The sequence below is a fragment of the Pezoporus wallicus genome, unplaced genomic scaffold (assembly GCF_028554395.1).
Source record: "Pezoporus wallicus isolate ANWC-B61680 ecotype Strahan unplaced genomic scaffold, APGP_CSIRO_Pwel_v1 scaffold_3294, whole genome shotgun sequence".
NCBI lineage: Eukaryota > Metazoa > Chordata > Aves > Psittaciformes > Psittacidae > Pezoporus > Pezoporus wallicus.
This window is the reverse complement of record NW_026635478.1, coordinates 15,266,327-15,286,574: the sequence shown is the minus strand read 5'-3', so window position 1 is coordinate 15,286,574 and position 20,248 is coordinate 15,266,327. Positions and strand designations below refer to the sequence as shown.

At 47.4% G+C, this 20,248-nt stretch overlaps 1 protein-coding gene across 1 annotated transcript in view; it reads left to right on the top strand.

Moving 5' to 3' along the window:
• Positions 1–20,248, top strand: part of HYDIN (HYDIN axonemal central pair apparatus protein) — a 106,733-nt gene that overhangs the window by 40,873 nt on the left and 45,612 nt on the right. Inside the window, exons 19-28 of the mRNA XM_057429842.1 lie at positions 2,765–3,003; positions 5,966–6,221; positions 9,119–9,262; positions 10,482–10,625; positions 11,459–11,772; positions 13,931–14,123; positions 16,063–16,179; positions 16,887–17,096; positions 17,977–18,114; positions 19,285–19,462. Coding sequence (XP_057285825.1) covers positions 2,765–3,003; positions 5,966–6,221; positions 9,119–9,262; positions 10,482–10,625; positions 11,459–11,772; positions 13,931–14,123; positions 16,063–16,179; positions 16,887–17,096; positions 17,977–18,114; positions 19,285–19,462 — 1,933 coding nt within the window. The remainder of the gene's footprint in view (positions 1–2,764; positions 3,004–5,965; positions 6,222–9,118; positions 9,263–10,481; positions 10,626–11,458; positions 11,773–13,930; positions 14,124–16,062; positions 16,180–16,886; positions 17,097–17,976; positions 18,115–19,284; positions 19,463–20,248) is intronic.

Below are 20,248 nucleotides of genomic sequence, written 5' to 3'. Positions count from 1 at the left end.
GACTTGGTTGTGTCTGTGGATAAAGCATCAGGTGGTGTGTAATAGTACAGGCTCAGCCTCCTGGGCCAAGAAGGAGGGGGTGGAATTTCCCTCCTGCTGCTTTTCCAGCTGTTTGGGGGATAAATGTAACCTCGAAGTGGGGATTCTTAGGGCAGCTTTCTTTCACTCCACAATTAAAATCAGCTTTCCATCTCTGCAGAGATCAGGTCACCTCAGATGGGTGGTACTGGTGTATAAATGATGGGGCTTGCATGCTCATAACCAGGTACTGACCCGCAGAGCTCTTTAAGTACTGCTGTCCTGGTATAATGCCTTCCCTTCTTCTCCTGGGCAGCCTGCAGTTACCCAGCAGGGCTTGCAGGGTGCATCTACCTCTCCATTGCCTCAGGGCCCTCATGTGTGGGATTCGCAATAAATCGTATCCTGCTTCACTGCAATTTCTGCAAATATTGAGTCTAATCAAAAATAGAACAAGGGTATGAGGTAATTCAGGGATGGTTTCTTTCCCTGCAGTAAAGACAGGCTCTGCTGCTCCATAGTCCCCGCTTCTGATTCTACAGGGTTGAATTACTCCATGGTGAGCATCTTGGCTTCACAGGACAGCTGCTGATAAATGTGGAGATGTTTAGGGTGGCAGATCCTGGGAACCTGATTGATCAGCCATTTTATCAAGGGCTCTTCAGTGCTGCTTTTCTGATGGGAGCAGCACTGTGGCAGGTGGGATGTGCTCAAGCTACTCCTGTACCCATAGTAGCTGCATCCTCTGGTGCTGTTTTGCTGCCTCAGTTGAGGTCTTGCCATTTGCTGCTGCCTAAGGCTGCCTGGCAGTTTATTGATGGGAAGAAGAGAGGACTGAATAATTTTGGAGATAAAATTTGAGATGCAGTTGGGTGTCAGGGTGAGCCAAACATGTACATCTGAGAGCAGAACTGGCTCTGGCTGTCTCTTACCCTCCCTGGTGATTGACTTGGGCATCTTTTGTTCAGTTGTGGCCCTGACCCCATGTCTTGTGTTCTCTGAGATGCCAAAGCTCCTGCTTTGATTTTCTGCTTGGAGATTGCTGCAGGATGGTGAGCTGTGATTTTCTTGTCTCCCATTTGGTGGCTGATCTCCCTTGGCTGATGGCAGTGCAGTGGCTGCCTCTGCAGCTAGTGATGAGCTACACAAGGGATGCAGGGACAACAGAAGAGGGTTGGTGGGATCCTGTATGGTCAGTGAGGCCCCATTGTTTACCCTGTGCCAACTACCTTCTTCCATCTCATTTTCATCTTGCTTTTTTTTAAGACTTTCTTTTGCAGCTCTAGAGGGCAAATTAAATGGAGTTGAGTTTATTACTTTTGCCAGAGCCTGGAATGATACTGCTGCCTTTGGTATGCTCCATCCTGGGGTGCAGGCCTGTAGACCTAACCTGCTCTTCATGTGGAGCAGTCAGCCTAAGGAGTTTTTGTCACTGGGGCACCTACACACACTGCTGGGACCTGGAATGCTCAGCAAGTTATTGCTTCTCTGGCCTCCAGCTCGTCTTACCCTTGTTAGCTGAGGGCATTTTGGGGGGTTGTATGAAATTCTTCCCATGACTTTGAAGTGCTTCTTGGTTTGCTAATACTTGGTTTGCTAATTTGCCTTCTCCCTTGGGCTGGCTGGCTGGCTGGTGTCCTGTTAAAGCTCTGTGCTGCCAGCCTGCTGGATGGAAGCTCGAGCTAACTTCACCTGGATCAAGCACTTGCTTGGATTGTGTCAGGCCTCCAAGAACATTGTTGCTTTCCACTGGAAAAAAAAAAAAAAAAAAAAAAAAGAAAAAGTGGAAAAAAGCCTTTTTTTTACAATACTGCAGAGTTTGGGGTGAGTAGTACGTGTCATCCCAAACACAGCACTGAACTGTGGCACATGTACCACTAAGACCATGACGGGCCATACATCTACGTCCCAGGACATTTTGTGCTGGCCAGGGAGCATTGTATGCATATCTCTTCCGAAGCTTGCACCCTCTGAATGTGGTTTTAGATGGGCTTTCGGTCCAATACCTTTATTGCCACATCCATAGAGGGATGTCCATGAGAAACCAGAGGAAGAGAGCACTTGGGAACCCCAGGCCATGCCCACAGGGCATGTCTTGCAGTTCTCTTTCTGCTTACTGCTTTACTACCCTACTCTGAACATTTATAGCTGAATTTTCCAAAGCAGAGGGCACTGGGGCACCTCGCTGCAGCTGATGATCAGTGGGAACAGAGTGTTTCAGTCCTTCAGGGGCTGTTGAGAAGCACTGCCTAACTCTTGGGAAGGAAGACTTTGGTGTTGGGGTTTTGATAAACTGGTTTTGCAGTTATTCTTCAGGCTGTCAGCAATATCCCCCAAATCATGTGGCTGCTGAGTTGGGATTTGAGCAGTTCTGGCTTCCTCTGGCCTAGAGCTCTTCTGCAAACCTGGCCACCATTGCTGGGAAAACAAGAGAGAGAAATTTTCCATTGGCGTGCACTCCAAAAGACAGACTGGAGGGTGAATAACCATCTCCTGAGGATGAACATCCCTTGGGTTGGGCAAAATTAGGTTCATGAGGTGAGTCTGTTAAGGGAGGGTAAAATACAGGTTGAGTAGGTTCCTGCGTAGTTGCTGTTTTCCTGTTTCCAGAATGTAGCTTAGGTTTAGAGAAATTAAACCTTTGTGGGTTTTACTCTCCTGTCTTTAGTCCTTCCTCTTCCTGCATCATACTAGAGACCAGGGTCTGTGGTTTCCATCCTAAATTAGCATTTGGCTTGTCTTACAGGCTGACAAACGCTCACGCTGGAGAATTGAACCCAGTAACGGAGTGATCCCTCCTGAGACTGTGGTGTCTGTGGCTGTCATAGCAAACTTGAATGACACGGAGGAATTCAATGATGAGGTGAAGCTGTTTGTAAAGAACAGCCATACCTCTGTCATCCCTGTCCAGGCTGTTGGCACTGGCACCACTATTGTCACCGACAAACCCTTTGCTCCAGAGCTCAACCTGGGGCCCCACTTCAGGTAGGGTATTTCTTGGCTCCTACTTCCCCCAGGGGCTCAGCAAAGAGGAGTTGTGCTGCAGTCCTTCACACTAGTTCTTCAGTGCTCAAAGTCCTGGCTCCGTTTTACTGAAGCCACAGGGATTACTTTAGAAACACTTTTGACCACTTGAAAGATGTTAGATACTCTCAAAGGCTACTGAAATGGAAACTAGTTGCAAAATTGTCACTGAATTGTCTTTAGTTATAATACATGGGCTGCATCAAAAGGAGTGTGACCAGCAGGTTGAAGGAGGTGATCCTGCCCTTCTACTCTGCTCTCATGAGACCTCACTTGGTGTATGGTGTGCAGTTCTGGTGTCGTCAACATAAGAAGGACATGGAGCTGTTGGAGCAAGTCCAGAGGTCACCATGAGGATGATCAGGGGCTGGAGCAGCTCCCGTATGAAGACAGGCTGAGAAAGTTGGGGCTGTTCAGCCTGGAGAAGTGTGGAGACCTCCTAGCAGCCTTCCAGTATCTGAAGGGGGCCTAAAAGGATGCGGGAGAGGAACTCTTCATCAGGGACTGTAGTGACAGGACAAGGGGTAATGGGTTCAAACTTAAACAGAGGGAAGTTCAGGTTAGATATAAGGAAGAAGGTCTTTACTGTGAGGGTGGTGAGGAACTGGGACAGGTTGCCCAAAGAAGTGGCAAATGCTCCATCCCTGGCAGTGTTCTAGGCCAGGCTGGACAGAGCCTTGGGTGACATGGTTTAGTGTGAGGTGTCCCTGCCCATGGCAGGGGGTTTGGAACTAGATGTTCTTACGGTACTTTCCAAGCCTCACCATTCTATGATTTATTTCCTGACTTTATCAAACAAAGATTTGGAGGAAAACAGCAGGTCCTGGAATCCTCCAACTGAAAGATGCTGCATTACAAGTCTGAACATACTTCTCTGCAATAATGTTGCTTGCTTTTTCATTCTCTATGGATTATCATCTCACAACAGTGGAAAGCCTTGGCAGTAGCTTGCTAGCAGCTGCTTGACTAAGTTAATGGTGCTGGTTTACCTACCCTCTGCCTGGGAGTCCTGGAGGAGCAACAGAATTTGTCTTTGCCATGTATCATCCCTCCATTCACTGATTTTCCCTGGCTACCCTGCTCTTTATTAGATGTAGTGGCTCTTTTCTTGTTTCTCCTGCCTGCTTCCCTTGCCACAGTGGCAGCCATAGGCATGGTCACGTGAGTGTGGGTACAGGACCAGCTCTGAAAGGGAGTGGAGGAGAAGTCTGCTGTGTTTGGGCAGGATAAATTAATTGAAATAGCTGAGCTGGAAGGAGGGAATTCACTCATCCCAATGTGTGTGTCTGAAACCACGTCCATTCTTAAAAATGGGACTAAAATAAGCTTTTTCAAATTGCTGTTTGCCTTGTGTTGGAGACCTCTTGGGCCAAGAAGAATAGTCTTCTTGAGGTTCCTGATCCTTCCTCTGTCTGCAAAGAGCGTCCGTAGTGCTTTGTACCTACATTTTGGGGTAGAAAGAGCAGGTTAATCCTACCATAAGCACTCAGTATAGATTTGGGGGTTTAAATATGCACCCACATGCCGTCCACTTAAGCAGGGACATTGCAGGAGGGTTGGTGCTTGTCCAGCATGTCCTGTTCTCCATGCAGCCACAAACTAGCTACATGATGGAAGGGACATCAGTGTGATTTGTGTCATCATCCTCTGGCCCCCTTTCACATCTTTGCCTCCAGGTTTGGAGTTGTTGCCTTTGCAACCACTGCCACCAGACAAGCTGAGATGGAATCCAGGTGAGTTGAGCTTTCCCAGAGACACAAATCCTGCAGCTACCCAAAGCTTCTGCAAGCTTTCGTCTGTTGCTGTCTAAAACGTAAACCATTTCATGTAAGCTTGTACACATCATGTTTTAACAATATGTTACCAAGACCAGTGTGTTCTATACTGTCACCTTAGTGTTTCTATTTAGTTGCTTGTGCCAGATGGTAATTTTATAAGCCATGTATTCTGTACCTTTCAAGAAAAAGACAATGATTATTCTAGGAACAATTGATTTTCTGGTCATGCTCAGATTTATAGAGGGTAAGAGTAGCCTGCAGTTAGTGTTTCTTAACATGAAGGAACCAATTTCCATTGAATATTCATTTTGTTTTAGGTCAAACTCTAGTTACAGACTCACAGAATCATAGAAACAACAAGGTTGGAGAAGCCGTTACCCCAGGACTGCCAAGACCACCTCTAAACCATGTCACTGAGGGCTTCATCTAATAGTCTTTTGTTGTTCCATTCCCTCAGCAGCTAGAGCTGGCCTTGCTGCTGTATTTGTGTTGGGGAAACTTCTCACAGGTGTTCACACAGTGCATTTATCTTCCTAAAACTCAAAACCAGCTGTACTGTTCAGGCAAAGAGTGATATGGAGGCAATGAGGGCTGGGTGCTGCCTATGGGATGAGGGGATAACATGGGTGCCAGGGCAAGGGTCCCACCATCAGGGGCAAGTGGTGTCCAGATCACCAGATGAGTCAATATACCCTGCAGCTCCCCAATAGCACCTTCAGAGGGAGCCATCTGAGGCAGCAGCTCACAAGAGAAGGTGAAATGGCAGCAAAGCTGTTCCCTCATCTACATGAAGCCAGGCCAGGCCAGCTTAGTGCCTGATGCAGTGAGATCTGCAGGAAGCACCTTGGAGCAACACTCCGTGTATTAAGCACCAAAGGCTGGTGATGCCCTGTCCACAGCAACCAAGATCATGGTCTTCAAGAAGCTTTTCCTTGCTGTATGCAAGCAGACCAGCTGCCTGATGGTGATAAATTTAGGGACAGCCAAGGTCTGTCTTTTGCTGAAGCTTTGAGCTAGGTCAGCCTTCTGGGAGGAGGTTTTATTGCTGAGTGTGCAGTCAGATCATGCCATCAGGGTGATGAAGCTGGGTGACTGCTAGGAAATAGCAGCTCCCATTACATTTTCTATCTCTGCTTCTCTTCTAGCCTGGATCCCTGCTGTTACAGCTTTAAGGTAACAAACAAAGGAAAACGCACCCATCTACTCTATTGGAGAATAGAAGGTTTCACTGTATTTCACCGGCGTGATCGTCTCCCTCCCATCAGTAACACCAAAGGCAAGGTTTCCTCCCAGGCCCCTAGTCCTGCCTGCCCTGTGTTTAAGCTTCAACCAGCGAGGGCAGAGCTGATGCCTGGCAAGACAGTGGAGATGCTGCTGGAAGGCTCCTCTAGCACTCCTCGGGTGAGTTCCCTATAAGGGCTGAGCCTTCATTGCCAAATCACTTCTTCTGCAACCCCTTGACATTTGTGTGGGCAAATGAGCAAATGCTTTCAATAAGCTGTGACGTTTCAATAAAATGCCACAAGTTACCGTGGCAGCACCAGTTGCTTTCCCTGTTGGCACCATCACTTGCTAAGGCTTTTTTGTGTGTTCATAGCTGTCTGTCCTGGGTTCAGCAGTAGCAGTCATTTTTCTCCTTCTTGGTAGCTTGTGCAGTGCAGTGTTTTGACTTTCAGCCCGGGAACAGAGCTGATAACAATGATGTTTTGGTTTGGCCAAGGACTTTGTGAGCCTCATGCTCTGCCAGGGAGGAGGGGAAGCCGGGAGGAAGCAGAGACAGGACTCCTGACCCAAACTGACCAAAGAGGTATTCTATACCACAGCATGTCATACCCAGGATGTAACTGGGAGTTACCCAGAAGGGCTAGCTGACTACAGGGTTGGAGGAGGTATCGGTCCGTGCTTGGTTGGGCTTGGGGGGGGCGAGTTATTGGTTGGCTGGTGATGAGGTGATGTATTCTATTCCTTTGTTATTTCCTTTACTATTGTTATTACCGGTGGTAGCAATAGTGATTTGTGTTATACCTTAGTTACTAAACTGTTCTTATCTCAGCCTGTGGGAGTTGCATTCTTTTCGATTCTCCTCTCCGTCCCTCCGGGAGTAGGGGGAGGGAAAGAAGGGGGGGAGTGAGTGAACAAGTTGCCTGACTGGGTTTAAACCACGACACTGTCATAAACCCAACTTGCTGATACCAAAATGTGGCCTTCAGGACTATTGCTAAGTCAGGGACAAACAGCAGGCTACAGTTTCTCGTGTGCCAAGGCAGGAAGGAAGGGAAGATAAAATAAGTTATGCTTAAACTAGGAGCACAACCAAAAAGTACATTAAAAAATGCAAAGTGCTGTTATTTGGGGGAACAGTGAGTAAAACAAAAAACCCATGAGGGAAGAGAGGGAGTATCTGTGACCAGCATAATTTTTCCTCTGTTAGACAAACACGGGCAGAGAGGACTTGTCTAGCACTGAATCCTGGAGAAGAGAAATTAACAGTGTGTGCCAGCTCTAATGATCAGAATGATGTTCATCCACGTGGGAGACTGTTCCCAGGGTTCATTGTAATTGATAGCTTGACTTGTGTCAGTATTTCCGGAACAGTTCACCCCAGTCTCTCAGCCAGCCCCTGTGTTCCAAGGATCTTGCAGCACCCTTGGGTGGCAACTCTGAGTTTTCAGCAGGGTCACTGGGTATTCTCTTCTCTGAACCTGTCTTTCCAGGGGAAATCTAACTCTGCAGAGGAGCTGCCAGCTGACTCTGGTGTGCATTGCCTAGTTCCAGGAGCACTGGGCACAGATGTTTAAGTGAATCTGGAAAAAAATCTGCATTGAGCTCCTGCTGCTACTAGGTACCAAAAAGGAAATAAAGTGGTCAGGGAACTGATAAGAGTGTCTTGCCTGGAAAGTTAAAAGAGCATCTGTGAGCTCCGCTGTGGCTACCTGGCTCCTTCAGTCAAAGACTCTTCCTTGGTCTTGAGAACTTCAGGTTGGTCAGAAGCCCAGCTCCCTGTATTGTGTGTGAAACACAGATGATTCTGAAGCCTGTAGGCTCTGAGGAGGAGTTGGGCTGTGGTGGTGTACCAGAAGGAAGAGTGAGTGTCATTGTTTAAGCCCAGACTGTCACTCAGAAACCATACAGCTGTTCGCTCACTCCCCCCACTTTCTCCCCCCGCTCCCGGAGGGATGGGGAGGAGAATCAAAAGAATGTAACTCCCACGGGTTGAGATAAGAACAGTCCAGTAACTAAGGTATAACCACTACTGCTAACACCAATAATAATAATGATAAGGTAAATAACAAGGGAAGAGAATACAATTGCTCACCACCCACCGACTGACGCCCAGTCTGACTGAGCAGTGATCTAACCCTTCTGGATAACTGCCCCCAGTTCATACAGTGGGCAATGATGTGCTATGGTATGGAATACCTCTTTGGTTAGTTTGGGTCAGGTGTCCTGTCTCTGCTTCCTCCCGGCTTCCCCTCCTCCCTGACAGAGCATGAGACTCAGAAAGTCCTTGGTCAGACTAAACATTACTGAGCAGCAGCTAAAAACATCGGTGTTATCAGCACTGTTCCCAGGCTGAAAGTCAAAACCACAGCACTGCATCAGCTACTAAGAAGGAGAAAAATGACTGCTATTGCTGAGCCCAGGACAGAGAGAAATGAAGGGAGGAAACATTGAAACCATGGGAAATCAAGAAAAAAAGTCTTGAATATAAAAGCATCCAGCTTAAGCAGAGGGCTTTCATGCGAAGTGCAAGACATCTCTTTCCTGAGGAGGTTTGTCTTAAAACCAGCTCTAGGAGGGCACATTACACCCTAGGAAGACAGGCTGGTTATTGTCATTTTTCCCATGGATCCTTTCTGCCAAACTTCCAAGGGAGGGTTTGCTGGTATTTGTTGGTCTTTCTATCAGCTGTTTCCCTTAATATAGTTTTCAGTTGGATTTTTGGAGGTTTTTTGTTTGCTTTTTTTTTTTTTTTCAATTAGTTCCTACAGCTTTCTGTAAGCGTTATGTGTAGCAATGGGGCAAATGAAACCAATAAACATCTGGGGCAGGTATTATTACAGTTGTAGGCAGCACATGACTCATGAGTGCCTTTTGTGGCTCTTGGGTTGTAGCATTAGGAACATCTGAGTGCAGAATCAATAGGATGAAGCATAGAAAGAAAAAGATGCTATTGGGGACACCAGTGATTGTAACTTTATGTCAGTAATAGGGTCCCTGGGTGGTGAGCAAACGGAGTGTTTTTTTCTGGATGCCCTGATGAAACCCACTGGGTGACATGTCTCTCTTGCACACAGGTGGTGAAGGAGCGGCTGCTGTGTCACGCCGTTGTGGGGAGCACAGCAGGGAAAACCCTGATCATGAAAACAGATGTCATGTGTGAGTTCATTGCTCCCATTCTGCAAATGTCCACCAGAGAAATCACCTTCCGTGTGGAGAAGGTAAGTCTCTGAATTGCATCGGGGCATTTACTGGTGTGGCTGATGACTGAAAGCCCGTGGGGTGTGTGTGCTTGTGTTCAAAGGAAGAAGTTTTTCCAGCTTTGGCTGTTGATTTGAGCTGGACCAAGCTTTTGCCATGAACACCAAGATCATTATTTCACTCCTCTGGGGTTGTGGTCAGCCTCAGTTGCTCTATTCTGCCCTTCCTCAAAGAACCCACAGATGCCCTTCAGCTGCAGTGTTGATAACACCAACCCAAAGCAGGTGCCCTTCAGTCTCTGGATCCCAACTCCTCCATCAGCTTGTCCTGTCACTACAGTCCCTAAGGAAGAGTCCCTCCCCAGCATCCTTATAGGTCCCCTTCAGATACTGGAAGGCTGCTATGAGGTCTCCACACAGCCTTCTCTTCTCCAAGCTGAACAGCCCCAACTTTCTCAGCCTGTCAAAAGCAATTAGCAGAGGATGGTTACAATCCATTGAGCCCAATTATTATGCTCTGTTTTATTGAGTGCTGCTGTTGGATATCTGTACGTCCAGAGCTAGTTTTCTAAACACTGTCTAGTTTCTAGAAATCATGCAGGAAGCCCAGAACAATGCATAAACAGGAAGAAATAGCTTAGGCTGAGCATAGCTTTGAGACTACAGACACCATGTCACTGTAGCAGGGGCAGTAGTTTGCAACCAGACTGTTGAGGTTTCTAGCTTGCTGTGTGTATGCTTCAGTGTCCGAAGCTAACCTCAGGCTGCTGCAGATTCTCCACTATAGAGAGCAAATCCTGCAAGCAAATCCTGCTTGCTTTTCTCCTCTGAGTAGAATCACTGCTTTTATGAGGCTACTAGAGCTGATAAGGTTGTTAGAAATTACCATATGTGAGTGAAAATCATCTTGTGCCATTCTGGCCAAGAGAGGATACAAAACTGGAGACAGACTGAGTTCACTTTCTGGTTTTGATCTTGTTCAAGCCTCCTGTACAGGTCCTACTCTCTCATCTGTACGAAAGACTGTTTCCCTGTCCACTGGGGGATTCTCTGGTTTCTAAAAATGAAAAGCATCTGATATACTTAAAGGGAAAAAACCCTTCTATAAGGATAGAAACTAATAAAAGTAATAAATACAGATGTATGCACTTTTAGGGTGAAAAATTTTAAATGCATCTGAAGGGGAAGGAGGTCCATCACCTGAGTTCAGTTTTTTTTTTCTTGTCTCCTGTTTCTGTAGCAACCCAGTGATGTCCTTACTCTGCAGTACAAGCCTCTTTCTTTAAAAAACATCTCATCACTGCCCCTCAGCATGGTCCTGGCCTTAGGACAACCCTTCTCCATCTGCAATGCAGACCAGCAGCCCCTCCCTGTAGACACTCAGGTGAGCAGCTGTGGACCTTCCTGCTGGTGGGGTTTGAAGAGGGAGGAACATGGTGATGCATTTCTGTTGGGAGGTCCTCTAGCATGGAAGCGTATTCTGTAGAGTCTGCAGTAGACTGGCTTGAGCTAAATCAGATCTGAAACAAGCTACTGATGGAAAAAAAAAATCATCTGGATTGGGAAGATATATGTCTTGTCTCTAAGACATGAGGAGAAAGGAGCAGGCAGCTAGATCTGGGCAACTTGTGTAGTAAAGGTGTCTCTGGGAAACCATCCCAGCTCTCCAGCAGCCATCAGATAACCTAAGGAGCAGCCTGCTCTCTTTGAGGGCAGCTTTGCCTTTGGGAAGGCTGAGGATGCTCCTCCAGCTGCTGCCTGGCTCCTGCCCTGGTGGCAGTGGAAGGTGTTGGACATGCACTCTGCTAGACATATGTTGTTGTAGGTGCAAGCCACCATTTCTGTGCCCTGTCAGTGACTAGCCCCTGCAAGGGTGAGACTGCAGTGCTGATAGAATAGTTCCCTAAAGTCAGGGCAAAAAGCCCTGGCTTTCCAGAGTGCTGATTTGGTTGTGCATTTAGCACATAGTCTCTGCAGATCTGTAATTCAGGAGAACAGTGTTTATTTCTCTTTCATATTGATGCAGAGGACAGGAATGTGACCCTGAGATAGATAGTTTCAGACAAAAGTGTGGTGGTTGCAGTCAGACACTCACTGTGGAGAAAATGAAGGATGAACTGAGAAGCCCACATTGAGGTCACACATTGCACGTTTGCCTTTTTCATGCTATCAGACCTTGGGACTTCATCATACTGGTGATTAATTATCTACTTGCAGCCAGTGAAGCTGGGGACAGGGGAGGAACTTCATCTCTGCATCAGATTTAACCCTGCTTATGGGGAGGATTTGAATAGCCGGGTAGTAGAGAAAGCTCTGAAGATACAGTTTCTCGAGCATCCTCATCAGGAGCAGGTCGCGGTTCGGGGAGAAGTCTGCTTCCCGAATCTCCTTATCCAGACCACAACCCTGGACTTTGGCTGCATCTTGAATGACACTGAAGATGTGCGTTATGTCAAGATGACCAACTGCAGCCCACTTCTTGTCCAGTACCACTGGTCATTCCTGACAGACAGCCATAGGAACCTCATTAGGTATGTGCACCTTTCCCCTCTCCTTGAAGCTCTTCTTCCTGGTATCCTGTTTGTAGTTTGCAAACACGATTTGCCTGATCTGGCAAATTGTTTTCAATTTGCCCTTGTGGAAACAACACCTACCATCTGTGGTCAGGCTCAGGGAATAGGTGATCTCCACTAGTTTGATGCTGGAAAGGAGACACTGTTCTCCAGCCATGCTGGGAAGGTAAGGCACTGTTAACACTTTTTGCATAGCCCTTCTGCTTTATCTCTGGAGCTACAAAGCCATGTTTAGGCACTTGGACAACCAGAGGTAAAACACGACCTCTTTTCTTTCCCTGCCAACCCTATTTGTTGTTATCTCATACTAAGATCCTACATAGGCACGGCCACCAAAACTATGTACTGCTGTCCCAGTCTCTTGCTCTGCTTTGCTGCAGCCCCTGTACTGGTTCCTGGAGGAAGGAACACTGGTGTGGGAGGCTGCTTTCTCGACCTTGGCCTGAGTTTTTGTCTGTTAAAATACATATCACATTCACAAAAGTGCTATATAGCAGTTTACAGTGAAATGGCAGGTTCTGCTGCATCTTTAGGTACAGCTGTACATGTTGGTGGGAGCACTTGTCTGGACATTCCTTGGGAAGCAGGACCATTCAGCTCTGGCCTGTTGTTTCAAAGCCCAAGAACAATTTTGCAGTCATGCTGAAGCACATCTGTAAACACATTTCTAGTGGTTCCTCCCACTGTGGCCTCTCTGCATAGTACGAAAGTCTAGTTTTGGCAGTTTTCATTATGGTAGCAAATGGCCTCCAATCCAGAAACGAGAAACAGCCCTAACTAATAAGCTACAAAGCTAAAGACAAGTATTCATTAGGGAACATATCATTAAAGGCACAGAATTCCCAGCTAGGAATGAAGAGTCCAGGTTGTTGTAGAAAATCTGCCTTGTTTGACTACAGGAGGAGCACTTGCAAATGGACACAGTGACAAGCAGGCCTGGTTTGAGTGTGTCCCTCCATGTGGCATTAGAAATGCAAGCAGAGTTCTTGTGAGCACCTGCTGCAATTTAAAACAGGGAACGTAATCCGGGTCACCTGAGAATGTTTGAAAACGTTAAACCATCTACCTTTTACTGTCAGATATTGCTCAAATGATCAGATTGGCTCTGTTCATAATTGAGCTGTTGAGCCGCTTTGCTCAATCATTTGCCAAACTGGTCCTCCAGCAGTTTGTGTTTAGAAACTGCTGGGGAGGTATTGCACCATTGGTAAGTGCCACATGGGTATCAGCCTGGTTTCAGCAGAGCTGCTGCCTTTTTAGCTTGAGGTGCAGTTAGAGTTCTTGCTTTGTAGCCAGGGAATACCTGTGGCACAGCAGGGAGTTGAACCTTGTCACGATTTGCAGTACCTTAATTAAAAATGACCAAAGCTTCTTTCTGCAAAGTACCAGTCTCTGCTGCTTTGGTGCTCATCGGAGATTAAAGGGCTGTTTAATTGTGAGTCTCTGCCTGGAGCTGCTTGACATGTCTTTCTGTGTTGCCTTACATGTGCATCCCATGCTGGGCTCTATGGTGCCCCTACATGGTCCTGGGCTCTGTTGGGGTCAGGCCATAGCAGGCTGCGGGCTTTATCCCTCCTCCTGCCTGATGGCCCTTGGAAAAAAGCCATGGGCATCACAACTTGCTTGTTCTGACCTGCAGCTACGGGTGATTGTCAGGGGAAATATTCAAGCTGAATACTTAGTAGAGCTGCAAACTGTCTCGCTTTGGGTCTCTGGGTATGGTCTGCGACAGTGGGTGCTTTTAGGAGGGCACTGGTGGGTCAGTACTGGCTCATCACTGTCTGGATTTGACCGTTTGTGTCTCAGTCTCACCTTTTTGCACCTTTTCCTTTCCTGGTGTGCTTTCTGCCTCCCCACAAGGCATTCAGCTCTGTCCTTTTTAGTTCCTTATTGCAACCAGTTGCCAGCTGCCTGCACCACTGCTATACCAGCATCATCCCCAGGCACCCCCAGGTGCTGGCCCACTCCATCCTGGTTTTGGAGCTCCTGGGTCAGACGCATTACTGAGCTCACACCACCAGTGCCCACAGGGACCACATCCTGCCGAGGAGCTGCTCGTGCAGGCTTCCTTACCTCCCACTGCATGTCCATGATTGAAGTTATGTTATTTTTCCAGGTACAGTCCTCCAACATCTAAATTTTTCATTGAACCCCAGCCACTGAAGGCGAAGGGAACCTCCTCGGAGCACTCAGCATCTTCAGCGAGCAGCTCCCAGAGTGGAAGTATAGAGGAGCCAGCTGAAGTCCTGGGAGCAGTGGGAGATCCTGTCCAAGAGCCAGTACATGCAGATGACTCCCTGGAAGCAAAGGTAGATTTTCTTGTACACCTCTCGCTTGCGCTGCATCCCCCAGCTTCCCTCCCAAGAGTTGTGCTTGTGCTGACCTCCCTTTTGCTGCCCTGAGAGCTGGCTGAGCAGCAGGGCCAGTGGCTGGGCATGGGTCTTCAAGGGAGGAGAAATTAACAGTTTTGCTTGGAGAAGCCCACTCAGATCCTACTGACCTGTGTTGAGTTTGGGGTTGGGTTGGGTTTTTTTTTCTTTTTCTTTTTTGGCTTTTACAATATAAAATGGGCTTTTGTCTGCATTGTGATGTGAAAGCTTCCAGTTTCCTTCCTGTATCAAGCTCTGCCAGGTACTAATCTCCATGTCCCATCTTCTCATGCCCAGTGAGAACCACCCATTTTCACGTCTTTGCATTCACCGGAGACCCGATATTGCAGCAACAGCCACAGAGCTGTCTTTTATAAAAAAAGACTTTATAAAGTCACTGTCTCTTCCTCCTAGCATGGCTTTTGGAAAATGGTCTTTGATCTGCTGACCCTTCCTGGTGAGCCTTGGTGCTTTAGAGCTTGATCTTGATGCTAGTGGGAGCTGATGCCTTGTATGGCATCTCATAGGAAAGAAACTGCTTCTGGGGCAATAAAAAAGGATGTAAGAAAGCATGGGAGGGTCTGAAAGTGCCAATGTTGGCATTAAGTTCAAGGAGAGGGGTTTCACCTGCTCACCTCCAAATATCAGATATTTTAACATTATAAGTCTGCACATATTTTCTGAATCAAGAAAAAATGATACCATGTAGGTATAAAGAATAGTGTGGCTGACTGTTTTCAGATAGAAACATGAAATCATCTTCATTTTCTGCTTTGTTGCCATGTATGCGCAAATAAACCAGGGAAATTCAAGTGAATATGGCTAAGTAGGAGCTGAAATCGCTTCAAAGGATACATCTGGATTGCAGCTTCATCTTCTCTTTATGTCACTGTATCAAGGCAATATCCGTATAACCCCATCTCCCTGGGGAGATGGGAGACCATAGGCCTGGAAAAGATGTGGGCTAGCGTCTTTGGGAATATATACTTAGTAAAACTTTGCTAGGTTTGAAAATGTGGAGATGAACAGAAAGAGCATTGAAGCATGAGAAGACTCACCCCTCCCCAGTGCTTTATCTACTTGGGGAGATGTAGCCTTTGATTAGGTTTAAGGATGTCCTGTAAATATTCTTGTGGACTCTGCTGATGTCAAAGCCCCAGCACAAAGTACTTTTTTACTGAAGAAGCAAATATTCTTCAACTGTAAGAGAATCACAAAGCCCTTGCTTATAAATAGGGGTCAGAAGCCCAGGGACAAGCTTCCCTTTGAAAGATGGTACCTCTGAGGCAAAAAAACAGCTCTCAAGGGCTGCAAGACATAGAAACATCTCTGTCTTCTTCAGGAAGCTGTCATTTGAGAAGAATGCCCTGTTGGAGATCCTCAGTTCTCCAGCACTGAGGAGCGTATGAGATGAAACTTAAGCACCATCTGAAATTGCGTAGTTGTGCCAAGCACTTCCTAAGTCCTTATTTTCCTGGGTTTGATTCTTCTCATTTGCAATTATGTTCCTGTTTTTGTCATGGAAAAACTAACCTGTGCAGCCATGGGGATTTTGGGTGTGTTCCTTGGGCAGGAGTGAGTGAAACCGGGCTGGCACAAGGGTGCAAAATGCCCTTGAGATCTCTGCCAGGACTGAGCGCTGGGTACACCTAGCTTTCTCATGTGAGTTTGCATGTAGGAAGTATAAATAGAGCCCATATCTTATCTGTGAATGGGCTTGGACCTACACTCAACTGATGGCATGGACATACCATACTTGATTTTCACCTAGGTCCCATCTCAGCTGCACCTGGCTTGATGGGGTGGTGGACCCTGGAGCAGAGTGATCTCACTCAGACCAGCCGGTTGCTCGCTGCAGCCCATGATGCTTGTTTTCCAGCTGCTGCCGTCCACTGCTGAGGAACTGGAAGGTGCTGCAGATACTCTGAGACCAGTGGAGATCAAGGAATTGGTCCAGTTCATGGAGACGGAGCCCCTTGCCTTTGGAGTGGAGGAGGTAAGTGGGAATCTGTCTTGCTTTCATGTTTCCAGTGTGGCAAACAGTGATGTAGCCATCACTCACACTGATGGCCCTCTGCAGTGCTCACAGAGTGGCCTCACATTCCTCCAGGTGCATTGCATGGCACTGCTGAGGTTATTGGAGAGGCCATGTGGTTTGTGTCATAGGGCTGACCAAGGATGCCTCCTGTGTGACACCTATGGAAGGCATTATTCATCTTGTTACTCATCAAGTGGGCAGTAGAAAATTTCTGCAGTAGCTTTTGCTGTAGCATCTTGAGGGATCAGGGTGCAAATCAGAGAGAGATTGGAAAGCCCCAGGAGTCAGATGAGCTGGTCTGGACCCAATCCCCAGCTCCATGGGCTCTCAACTCCCAGTCTTGTGGTTTTCTGAAGGCAGTAAAAAGTGTTTTTAAAGGTAGGTTCTGCAGCAGAAAGAATTTCTTGAGGCCAGGAGATGTCATATATTATTTTAGTGTAGTGTATTAATTAATTAATGCATTCATTAGTGAGTATGCAAAAAGATTTTTCCCTGGTCCCTCCATTTTAAGTGGAATGGATACAAGCTGAGATTAGGATGATTTTTGCCTGTGTTTGAGGAAGATGCCACTCCAGCCATGTCTGTACTTTCCTCCCCACCATGGCTACTCTTCTGCATCAGTTAACCCATTCTTGACATCTCAGTCTCTCCTGCCCTACCTCCAGGTTTTTGATGTCCTGCCGCTGTGTGGTGAGCTGCAGCCAGGTGAGAGCCAGGAGGTCACATTCACCTTCTTTGGCCATGCAAACATCATCGCCCATGTCACGGCACTCTGCAGGGTGGAGGGAGGCCCAAGCTATGAGGTGAAGCTGAGTGGGGAGGCTTCGCTTATCAGCTACTTCCTAAACATCACAGAGATTGACTGCGGGCTACAGGTATGACACGTTTCTCTTGGCAGAGGTCCTTGTCTCAAAACTGTCACTGGTGGGTTCCTGCCCACATAGGTCTAGGGCTCTCTCCCCTTTGCAGCTATTTCACTGGTTCTGTGGCTTGGAAGTCCAACTTGTGAGTGATATGCCCTGCCTCCTGGCTGTTTTTTTAATGACCATTGCCACTCCAGCGATAAAGTTGGGAATTCTTCCTCTTTGAGGTAATTGATGCTGCCTTTTGGGACAGGCAGGATCCCAGTGGTGATCTGCAGAGGGACATGTCCCTCAGACATCCATTTGCTATCAACTCCTGAAGCCAGAGGTCCAAGGAGATGCTTTCTTTTAATGCTCTTGATTAATCAACAAAATAAATGAGGGAGGAAGTTAAGCTGGCTTCCAGTCACTGGAGAGAATGTCCCAGACCAATCCCCACTTTACTTCTTTTCAATTGAAAACCACACAGATATTTCCAGCTGTTGGCCCTGTATGTGTTGCCCTGTCTGTGTCCCTTTTTACTTGTATTTTGCTTATAAATACTTGTGTGCAGGTGCCTTTTCTTCTGAAATTCCTTGGTGCTTCCTTCTTTGTTTCAGCTAGCCACTAGATGACATCCTCAAGTGCAGAGAGCTTTATTTATTACTGAACTTTACATGGTTGTTGCTGCACCCCTGCATGCTGCTATAACCATCTGTTCTTATGTAGGGCTAAGAGGTACCCTGTTGCTGTGGATTCTCCAGGTTAACCCAGGAGAGTCAAGTGTCCATTTCTCCTCTGCACTCCCTGCTTCTGTGCTGTGTTCATTTACTTTGAACGCAGTGAAAGAGGAAGGAGATTCCCAGCAGCAAACCTGTGTCTGTAACTTCCTGTTCCTTTGTCCTCTTTTCAGCTGTTTAATGAAGTCATCAAAGCAGAGGTCACTCTGCACAACAGCGGGAAGCTGGGATTCACCTTTGTGGTGCTGAGCCGGAGCACAGCCACTGCAGCCAGCCCTTGGCCTGGCGTGCCCCTGGTGGTGCCCAGCACAGTGAGTACCATAAGGGATTAACCCTGGCCCTGTGTCAGGCTGCCAGGAGAAGGTAATAGGGTAAAAAAGGGGGGAAAGGAAAAAAGACAAACGTAAAACAAGCCAGTAGAGACGAGGCTGTGAGCAATTGCTGCTTGGGGCAGAGAAGGTCAAGCAAGTGCAGTCCTAATAGACTCCCATAATGGCCTTCGCTGGCAGGTGGCTCTGCTGTCGTACAGCAACCACTAGCAGCAGGCATGAGGTGCTATGGGAGCTCTTCAGACACCAACCACTGAACTCTTGGTTGTGTGGCATTGGAGCTAGACAGTGCTGGTTCTTAGGAGGGTCTCCTTACCTAGGCTGTGTGATCAGAATTAACTTATTCCTTGTCCCTGCCTGTAACAAACACTGCCTGCCTCTGCCAGCACTAAGCAGCACTTAAATACTCTCTTGGTTGGGCATGAAGCTCCTTTTCCAGAAACTGTAACAGCCCGTGTACTGGTCTGTCACTCCTTCAGCTTTGCTGCTCTGCTTTTGTTTTTTTCTACTCAGCTTTTGGGTAGTGAGGGGGCCAGGAGGAGCAAGGCTGGGGTGGCAATGAGAAGAGTTTGCAGCATCCCAGCTTCTGAGTCCTGAACTGGCTGTCTGAACTGAAGCACTGTTCCTATCTTTATCCCCTTCTGCAATCAGAAGAGGAAGCTAAATGGCCAAATGGCTTTCTGGATAGACTCCTGCACCCTTGGAGTAACCACATAGTCAGGAGATGTTTGGTTGGGATCATTAATAACGGCCCTTCTACACCAGCCTGGGAACCACTGGTGTGCTTGACAGGAGCTGCTGGCCCTGCTGAGAGCACAGGCTCTTCACTCATCTCCCATAGTGGCTGGTAAAAGAACTTCTGTTCTGTGTGGCTTTTGATAGCAGAGGCTAAACCCCATCAGCAGAAGAGCTATGCTCATGCTGAGCAAAGGGCAGGCTGCACTGCAGGAGTACAGCCTTGTGAGGACTCTGAAGGACACACTTCATCCTGTTGTAGGAGACCAGAGCTTTTGGATACATGAAAGCTAGAATGTGGTGACATCTGACGTCTATATATGAGAACCTGTCTTGTCTTCTCAGCATGTCTATCATCTGAGCCATCCCTCCACCAAACCCTCTTTGATGCGTTTCCTCTTCTCCTGTGTCCTGCAGGGTTACATTGGACCTGTCAAGGAGCAAATGCTGAAAGTCTATTACCTGCCAGGAGTGCCTGGAGTCTTCTACAGGAATTTCCAGATCCAAGTGGGTCACCTGGAACCAGAAGAAATCTCTCTGAAAGGAGAAGGTACCTTTCCTAGAATCCACCTGGACCTGCCCAGGAGCATCAGAGGTGAGCACTGCCTCTCTGCTCTCCAGGAAAGTCCCCTGTTTTTTTCCCCCATGTCATATAACCATAGCACAGCTCTTACCCACCTCCATCAGGCCTGGAGGTTGCTTCTTGAGTCTCTGGCAAATGAGCCCATGTGGGCTTTGCCCCAGGAACCATCCCGCAGAAGCTTGCTAGCCTATCTGTCAGAGGCCTAGAAAGATGATGGTTAGACAGAAAAGCTTGAGAAACCTGTAACAGAGGCTGGCTGGGATTTTGACAAGGTTGGATTTGTATCACATTGCAGGAGATGAGGTGCTCCTGTGTGGAGAGGAAGATGGTGGGGGGTGAGTATCAGTATTTGGAGCAGAGCAGCAGCATCATTTTTCATAGATTACTTGAAGATTAGAGAAGGCTGCGTGGAGACCTCATAGCAGCCTTCCAATATCTGAAGGGGGCCTATAGGGATGCTGGAGAGGGACTCTTCATTAGAGACTGTAGTGACAGGACAAGGGGTAACGGGTTAAAACTTCAACAGGGGAAGTTTAGATTGGATATAAGGAGGAAATTGTTTCCTGTTAGGGTGGTGAGGCACTGGAATGGGTTGTCCAGGGAGGTTGTGAATGCTCCAACCCTGGCAGTGTTGAAGGCCAGGTTGGACGAGGCCTTGGGTGATATGATTTAGCGTAAGGTGTCCCTGCCCACGGCAGGGGGTTTGGAACTAGATGATCTTAAGGTCCTTTCCAACCCTAACAATTCTATGACTCTATTCTATGATTCTAAGAGTTTGTTTCTGGGAGAGGCCAGCAT